The following is a 10068-nucleotide window of genomic DNA, read 5'->3' as shown; positions in this document are numbered from 1 at the left end:
GAACCAGAAATGCTTGATCATGATTGATCTTAGTTATAATATGTCTATTTATTTCTATTTTCAATAGGATGATATATTATTCTATGTATCTTGAGAGAAGCACACACTTATATCATAATAAGTGGTACAAAGGAGAATATCTTCCCTGAGAATATTTTTATAGTGATTTAAAGGTTGTTCATTTTGTCATTATCTTAATTTATTTAAGGTTTGTAAAGAGATCAAACAATATCACTTTTTTAATGTTTTTTTTTTCTTCCACTCCCAAAAGCATCATTCTTATCCAAATTTAGATGTATTCCATTCTACAAGAGTTAAAAAACTTGTGTCATAATTGAAGAAATGAACTAATTTAATAATGATGATATTAGTGGAGATGCTTTCTTATATTAATTAAAACATAAAAATTCTATATTAACCTTTTGCAATAAAAGGTAGTTGATTAGTTGATCAGATTTTTAAGTTTTAAGATTTCACAATATATCATAGATCAATATATTATTGTGTATAAAATTATAATCAATATATTATTAAATTGCATTTAAATTCAAATGTATTAAGCATAAGTTATGATACTAGTGGAAGGTCGGGTGGATTATCTTAAGGATAAGGATTAGTCTAAGAAAGTGAGTCACCTAAGGGAAGATATAGAACCACATAGCCATCTTGAGAATCATGGGTAGTAATAGAAATGAGCCTTCTCCATCTAGATGGCAGAGGAATAATAGCTCTCAAATAAATTCAATTATAGGTTTTAGAGATTTCTACCTAGTTACAAATATACTAAGGACATCCAATGATACTAGAGGAAGGAGAGGGTAGATCATCCCAAGCATAAGGATTATCCTAGGAAGAGGACTTTGTTGAGGGATATCTACATTCAGCTAACCATCTTGAGCATCGTTAATAACAATAAGAATGAATGCTTCCCACCTAGGTGATAGAGGCACGGTAGCTCTCAAATCAATTCTATCATGGGTTGGAGACGACTAATAACCACCTCTTGGTAGCCATAGCCATCATAGAGTGACATAGCCATCTTGAGAGAAGTACAAACTTATATCATAATAAGTGGTACAAAGGAAAATAACTTCCCTTTTTACTAACATGAGAATATTTTTGGAGTGATTTAAAGGTTAAAGTTGTTCATTGCCATCATCTCAATTTATTTAAAGGTTTCTTAAAAAGATAAAATAATATCACTCTTTTAATGTGTTTTTTTTATCTACACAAATCTAATAGAGAAGATGGTTATGCAAACCCAAAAACATCATTCCTATCCAAATTTAGATACATTCCATTTTACAAGAGTTAAAAACTCGTGTCTTAGTTAAACAAATAAACTAATTTAATGATATGATGATATTAGTGGAGATGCTTTCTTATATTAATTAAAACATAAAAATTCTATATTAACGATTTGCAATAAAAGGTAGTTAATTAGTTGATCAGAGTTTTAAGTTTAAGATTTCAAAATATATCAAGTTTAAGATTTCACAATATATCAGAGATCAATATATTATTGTGTATAACATTATAATCAATGTATTACTAAGGTGCATATAAATTCAAATGTATTAAGCACAAGTTATGGTACTAGTGGAAGGTGGGGTGGATTATCCTAAGGATAAGGATTAGTCTAAGAAAGTGGGTCACCCAAGAGAGGATATAGAGCCACATAGCCATCTTGAGAATCATGGATAGTAATAGAAATGAGCCTTCTCCATCTAGTTGGTAGAGGAATAATAGCTCTCAAATAAATTCAATTATAGGTAAGAGATTTCTACGTAGTTACAAATATACAAAGGACACCCTATGATACTAGAGGAAGGAGGGGGTAGATCATCCTAAGTATAAGGATTATCCTAGGAGGAGGACTTTGTTGAGGGATAATCTACATTCACCTAACCATCTTGAGCATCGTTAATAATAATAAGAATGAATGCTTCCCACCTAGGTGATAGAGGCACAATATCTCTCAAATCAATTCTATCATGGGTTGGAGATGTCTAATAACCACCTCTTGGTAAACATACTTTTTTATTTTTATTTTTTAATTACCATTTTTCTTACACCTTAAACATAATCTTAAATGCCCAAACATTTTATTCATTCATACTAATCTACCAACGGAAATACATAGTACAAACACCATCTTTATTCCATTGCTTGATAAAGAATAATAAATATAATTTACTTTAGATGCAATGACATAAAAGTTCATTAATCTATATTACAATGTTACTTATAATCATGACATGGATCAACCAATTTGTACATAAGCTATACAAAAACTTCCTAGTATGAAAGAATTCCTAGAATATCAATATAATTCATTAATCAAAGAAATCATAATATTTAACATCTACTATGAATTTTAAATGCCAATAACTTAAACAATAGGCATTCCTAGATGATTGCAAAGCATGAACAAGTCCTTAAGAGAGTTAACAAAATGTTTATGGTTTTGGGGGAGGGTAAAAGTACAAAGTTGTGTCACACTTTTGTAAAGGAAATGGTCAATGTTGATTCAACTTTCTAAATTAAATAAATAGAAAGTGAAATATATGTTTTGAAATTTGAAATGATGTAAACTAATAAAATTTATATTGACTACCTTAAAGGCCAGATTCCAAAACCAAATTGTTCGGTTGAATAATCAAGAAGCGGTTATGATCCTTTGTTACTTGGCTTTTTCACTTGATGCATTCTTATTACTATGTAACAATTACTACCACTGCAAGTTGTTATTACAAAGAAACCTCTCCAATATGTTCGGCTATTTAAAAATATGAGCATGAGAACTCGGCTATAACAAACGTTTCCAATATGTCTCCATAGATTCAAATTTGAATTCTTGAATTAACAATTAAATTGATATGTAATATGCATATATGCATGTGCATTGGTCTTATGTATGTATGTATTTATTTATATACATGTACATATACATATACATACATACATACATATAATACATACACACATATGTATATGTATATGTATATGTATGTGTGTGTGTGCGCGTATGCATATACATATGTATATACAAACATACATACGTGTATGTATGTATGTATGTATGTACAAATATATATATACATACATATATGTGTGTGTGTGTGTGGATATTTGTTTATATATATATGTGTGTGTGTGTGTGTGTGTGTGTGTATGTATATGTGTGTGTGTATTTGTACGTTATTAATGAAGATAATTAAATTGTTTGAGTATTAAGTTAATCCCAAATCTGAATTTTATTACACATATATCATTAAAAATCTATAGATAGAGTTTATATTGAAGATGATTAACATAAAGAAGATAAACTTGACTAGACCAACTAGTTGACATGGACTTGACAACTTAGTGACATATTACTAACTTGACCCTAAAAACTCTAGGGTAACTAGTTAGACCCTAAAGGGTTACTTATCTCAAGGATTTTGGCAATGATGGGAACTTTGACCTCTTCCCATGTCTGGACCCCTCTCCTTGATGATACTCCCCCTTCTTTGAGGGTGATAGAATCTCTTGCATCCACTTAGACATACGAAGGTAGTTAGACATAATATTTTTACCATACAATGTACCCATAAGACAAAGCATTAATTGCTAGAATTAATATCATTTATTCCATAAATCCATTAAACTGATATTTTCAATAACTTAAATTAATATCATCATATCTTTAATTATGCTATTTGAGCAAATATTAAAAAGTTCATGAAAGACTGATGTAACAAAAGGGAAAGCAATGAAAAATAGAGCGGAAAGTAGCCTGGTGGTTTCTCACTCTCCCTTGTCGGCTATAGATATTTATGACAAGGACAATTCCAAAGAGGAGACAACTATGTCTATAGGGGAAGAAGATCTATGAGATTAGTTAAGCTCATGACGATTGCTAAGATTGATTCAGCCTTGGGAAACTTTGCTTGAGGAAGAGAAAGAGGATAATTTTGAGGACCCCTCAAGTAAAAATGACTATGAGGGTGAAGATACTATGGTGGATTTGCTTGATATATCCTCAGAAGACTCTATCTCGTTTGCCACCTTAAAAAAACCCCTTTGGTGAAGCTCTTGAAGGTCTCAATATACTCAAAAACTATGGAGAGGAGGGGGATGAAGAACCTAAAGACAAAGGGATCGCAAGAAAATAACATAACTAATAGGTTCTCTCTGTAGACTTAGATGATCTCAATGCTAGGATTGGTAATCTTGAAAATTCCTAGGAATGCATGGGTTGGGTGAGAAATAGGGATAAAATTGCCTCCCTAGAAAGGGCCATGGGACAAATTGTAAGGATCAATAATACCCTTACATTTAAGATTGTGATAGGAGTGGTTACAGTTGGTTCAAAAATGGAGAGAAGAGTTAAAAAAAATAACATAAGGATAGAGTCATAGACTAGAGGAAAGACAAGAAGATTAGGATAACTACTGGATGGGAGGCGATGCTAGAAAAAAATGGTTGAAGATAGGGACTCAATTTATTAGAGTCCAATTTGCTCTCTTTTATGGTTTTATATAGACTTTAACTATACATTAGATGTTGTTTATTAAGTTGTTATTTTTGAACTTTGCTATTTTGGATAATACTCTCTATATCTATAATTATTATAGTGTTTGTAAGTTTGTTTGCTAATATGGTTTCCAAGCCTTCTGACTGTTTTTTGATCCTTTATGTGCTGATCTATATGAGTTGGAGCCCTTCCCCTAATTACCTTAATAAAAAACATCCTCATTAAGGTACATCTGAACCTTATATATGTGTGTGTGTGTGTGTGTGCATACATACAGACACACACACACACATCCTTTTTTCTACCTTAAAATAATTTGCATCTTATGTGTCTATGCAATCATTTTAAGGGGGATCTCATTTACACACTTCACTTTATGCTCCCTGCAACATGTGTTTTGTCTTGTCTTGAAGCCTTGTCCTCCATAACCTTGTCATTTTTCTTCAGCTACTTCCTGATTTTAGCCTAACCAAATATAGTACCCATAATCAGTTTTTTCATAACACCTTTAATTGTTATTATGTTTGTTGTCTTTGTTTTTGACTGTCTCATTCAGATATTGAGAGTGTCTTTTTATCCACCATTGTTTTTTAAAATGATGTATTATTATCCTTTAAAATTAAATAAAAATTATTCATTCAAAAACCAAAAACTATATATATGAACAACTGCATACAAATATTATTTCAATTTCTTAAGAGTAGATATCAAGAAAAAATAAAACCAACTACAAACTAAGAAATAAAAAAAAAACTCTAAAAGAGCACAAATCTCAGCTACAATATATCAATCGATATTCAGCACATTTTAATTCGTACAGGTTTATGCTGACAGATAACAAAGAAATACGTTAGTCACAGTTAAATGCAAACGTGAGTAATGTTTAAACCCATCTGTAAGATTGTCAACTTTAAAAAAAATAGAAGAAATGATATTATATAGCTATAAGATTGTCAACTTAGAAATAAAGGAAATCAGATGTTGTGATGCAATGTAGAGTATTGTTTAAACCCAGCTGTATGATTGTTATCTTAAAAATAAAGGGAATTAGATCATGTAGCTGTAAGATTGCCAGCTTAGGGATAAAGAAAATAAGATTATGTGATATAGAATTAAGACAATTAACAGAGACGCCATGATTTTCTTCTCTGGTAGATGAATAACAGTGCGATATAGAATTGAACTACACACTTATTTTTCAAAAGAAAAGATCCACTAGCAAAACAAGTTGCAGTAGAAAAAGATAAAGCAATGAAGGCGTAGAAATCAGGCTTATCTTGTTGTCCACTGAAAAATATATTATATTTGTGTTGTTTATCATGTCAATGTGTTGATTTGCCCTATAAAAATGTGTCTCTGCAATGCATTCTTCATGTAAATTTTGTTTTTGAGATATCAGTCAAGTATCATGGCTGATGAAGGAGGAATTCATAATGTTAGGGCTGAGGAGAGTGATCCTCCTCCTGCTTTGCTTTTGGACATGGAAGAATTCAGGCAATGGTCTTTTTACAGGGCCATAATAGCTGAATTTGTTGCTACTTTGTTGTTTTTGTATGTGACAATTGCCACTGTGATAGGGCATGTCCATAGCAATGACCAGAAACTCTGTGGAGGAGTGGGTGTAATGGGAATTGCATGGGCCTTTGGTGGAATGATTTTTTTGCTTGTGTATTGCACTGCAGGGATTTCAGGTAATGCTTTAAAAGTGGACTTTGGACTTTTCTAGATTGCATATAGTTGTCTATGGCTATTTTTGTTACAATTTTCTCATCTAACATATTTGATAGAACATTTGAATAAGTTGTTGGAATTTGCTGTGCTCTAGAGAAGTTTTGGGAGAAGTGAGAAACAATGAAATGGGATGAGCAATTGGAAATGTTATGTCAAAGTTAGTGTCCTTTTAAGTTTAATGTTGGTTTGTTAGTAGTGTATGAGTGTTTTAGATTTTTCTTATAAATGCCTTCATTTATGCAGTTGTATTTAGAAGAATTGCAAGGGAATATCATGAGAGGCCACTCTTGATTTCAAAAGTAAATATAAAAAAGTGAAAATGCCTTCTAATAGAAAAGATGTTATATTCTCATATTTTAGTGATTGCTTCCATGCCACTTCCCTACCATCAATCATGTGTCCCCAGGAAGATCAAGAGGAAAATCTAATTCTACTAGTATACAAGTTATGGAGCTCTAAGAGGAAAATCTAATTCTACTAGTATACAAGTTATGGAGCTGAGAGCTGAGAGAATGTCTTTGACTTTTAGGGTAATTTGACATAAACTTATCTAGAGAGTTGTTTGTACTTTTAATATATATTTTTGTCAAAAAAATGAAGAGGTAAATTGAACATTTTTACTTGTATAAAAGAAACATGATTTATTTTTTATTTTTTCAATTGAATTAACTCCTATACACCAATGCTTTAAAAATAGGGACACCCTATCCAAAGACAAAGGGCTTTTTTAAAAAAATCACCTTTATTATTATAATTATGAAAAATCCTTTTACATAAGAATAAATAACAATAAGGACTTGAAGAAAAAGGAACCAAGTCAACTTCACCATTCCATCTATCTACCAGTTTCATTTCTATATAATACTCCATGTCTTCCTCCACTTTTTCTCCCAATTCCAATTTGGGAATCTTCTTTGTAACTCTAACCCTTCTTAAACACACCCTCCATTCTCTCCATCCCACATAAAATAGATATACATCTTTTTAGGTTTGACTCAGGAGACTTTTTGCCTATTCTAGCTACATTGGATTTAATTGGTTTCAAACCTTTCTCTTTTCATGTTAGATTTAGGCCTTGTTTCACACCCTCCCTATCCTATTGGATAGAGTGCATGAGGCAACATTAGTAATGACTAGATAAATATTCCTAATTTTCACATCCCAATAAATCTTCTACCTTGCTAAGAGCATCTCAACATTTTCATGTTCTCAAGAGAATACCTTTGAGTTTTAGTAGGAATTGACATAAATTTTGCCAGAGTTATTAATTTCCTTCTTCTATTGACTTTAAAATAAATTCCCTCCCCCCTTTTCTTTATTTCACTACACAATCTCCATGTAACATTTAAAGAGTTGGAAACAACTTGGATCTCTTAAAAAATCCTTATGTCCTAAACTTTTCTCTCCCTATAATATTCCTTTGTCAACTCTCTTAAGATGATCTTGTTTTCCTCAATAAAAAGAGGATGAGGGTTCGCCAAGTTCTTTTCCCCTCCAAACTTCATTCAAATATGTCTTGTTATAGCACCCCACCTTTGAGGCAATGTTCAGAAACCACTAGAGAATCCTAGAAGACACTTTGTTGCACCTAATCACTATAACTAGAGGATGAAGTGATCATAGAAGGGAGAACCTTGGCCCCGTCCACAAAAATACAAAATCCTAGTGAACAACCATTATTTTTTAGATTTGGTGAAAACATGGGTTACCAAAAACTAGCCAAAATAAGTATCAAAGGCCCAATAAGACCTCCCCGTCTTAATATTCCAATAGTAGCTCAAATAGTCTAAACCAAATTTTATGAGAATTTTATTGGCACACTCTTGTTTAGGATTGTGTCCTGAAACCCATTTCTTGAGGAACAAACTTGCCTTGCCAAGAAACCATAGGCCATTCCAGCAAATCTTTATACAAACTTCATGATTTGTAAAGGATATTGAAATGAAACCCACCCTTATTGTTGAAAGTTTAAAATGGTCCATTTGATTCCTTTTTTGCTTCCTAAAAATTTACCAGTAATCAAATCTAAAATCTGAAAATAAATAAGTTATTTGGGTAACCAAATGAAACTTTTAAAGTGAATTTTGATTTATTCATAAACAGTCTACAAATTATTTTATTTTTCAAATTAAAAAAAAAGTACTTAAAAGATATAAAATGTTTATTAAATGATTTTAATTGTGTAAGTTGAGATTTGAGATTTGAGATTAGAAAGCATCAAAATATTTGCAAATTCTACTTCTTAAATTAATATTAGTTTCCCTTCAAGTTTGCAAATTCTTTCTTCAATTTCCATATTTTTGCTGTTGTTGTCTGGTGTGAACCAGATATCATAATTTTAGCTATAAAATATAATTTGCCTTTGCTTTAGAGAACAAATAATATTTTGTTTATGCTAATCCATTGCCAATTGAGTGATCAAAAATCGACTGGACAGTATTTTTTTAATGGATTTCAAATTAGTAGGACATTTTACATTGTATGTAATTGGAAGAAAAACTTAAAGCAATATATATGTTGACGTAGCCTACAATAAGATCCCTCTCCACCATAAGTACATGCTTTTGGTGTGACAGCAAAAATTTTAAAAAAATCTACAATATCATTTAAGAATAATTATTTCAATTTCAGTTCTCTCAATCAATTTTTTTACACCTTCTAAAGGTGGTGATAAGATATCTCATACATTTGTGCAGGTGGGCACATAAATCCAGCTGTTACATTTGGGCTGTTACTTGCTAGAAAGATATCTGTAAACAAAGCAGTGTTATACATGGTGGCACAGTGTGTGGGTGCAGTTTGTGGAGTGGCAATGGTGAAAGCCCTACAAAGCAGTTATTACATTAGAGGGGGGGGAGGAGCCAACAAAGTGGAACATGGTTATACGCAAGGAACAGCCTTGATTGCAGAGATAATTGGCACCTTTGTCTTGGTCTACACTGTCTTCTCTGCAACCGATCCTAAACTTGCTGCTCGCAACTCCCATATACCTGTAATCAAATACTCTAAACCACCCTATATTGAACTCTAAAACTTTTGGGCTTCTGTAAAATATTGTTTTACACTTTTAGGTCATCATGGATAAACTAATATGTAAGTTTGTTGCAGGTATTGGCTCCCCTTTCAATAGGATTTGCAGTATTCGTGGTTCATTTGGCAACCATTCCAATTACTGGTACAGGCATCAACCCTGCTAGGAGCTTCGGAGCAGCTGTTGTTTATGGTCATAAACAATCATGGGAAGACCATGTAAGATGAAGAATCTTCTATTATTATGATCTTTTTCTTTTGATGTTTTGTTTAGAATATTGCTTGAAATGATGGGTTATTTTGCAGTGGATATTCTGGTTGGGTCCATTCATTGGAGCTGCAGCTGCAGCTTTGTTCCTGTTGATCCTAATTGTAAATTTGACAACTATGATTCTTCTTCGTTTCCATGTAATAATGGGTCGTTTTAGTGTGAATGGTTTGTCAAATATTTGGATGTATTCGTAAAAAAAAGAGGACCATATGTGAATTCCCAAAGTTTGCCCAAGTTATAATTGTACTTCACATCATGATGGTGAAGGGTCGCAAATCATGTTTTTGAGAAAATCGAGAAACTCTTTGTATTTGTATTTGTAATCCTATGAACGTTTTCAAAGTAAAGGATATGATTCAAAATAACATGTTGACTTCTAAACTCCAAGTTAAATGATCCCTCGAATCGCCAATAAATGAATGATAATATTGTATTGTCTAGGATTGTTATTGGCATTTCCGAAGAGTTTAAAGTAAACATGATCATCAATGGTCTACGCTGATAGTTGACCAAG

The 10068-nt window shown here is 31.9% G+C and overlaps 1 protein-coding gene across 1 annotated transcript; it reads left to right on the top strand.

The window, feature by feature from the left end:
* The first annotated feature begins 5930 nt into the window (after positions 1 to 5930).
* Positions 5931 to 9748, top strand: LOC131041072 (probable aquaporin PIP2-8). The gene is made up of 4 exons (XM_057974052.2): positions 5931 to 6213; positions 8950 to 9245; positions 9362 to 9502; positions 9590 to 9748. Exons 1-4 carry the CDS (start codon positions 5931 to 5933, stop codon positions 9746 to 9748), a joined length of 879 nt encoding a protein of 292 aa, XP_057830035.2.
* Positions 9749 to 10068: the final 320 nt, after the last annotated feature.

The sequence above is a fragment of the Cryptomeria japonica genome, chromosome 11 (genome assembly GCF_030272615.1).
Source record: "Cryptomeria japonica chromosome 11, Sugi_1.0, whole genome shotgun sequence".
Classification (NCBI taxonomy): Eukaryota; Viridiplantae; Streptophyta; class Pinopsida; order Cupressales; family Cupressaceae; genus Cryptomeria; species Cryptomeria japonica.
This window is presented reverse-complemented; position numbering and strand designations above follow the sequence as displayed.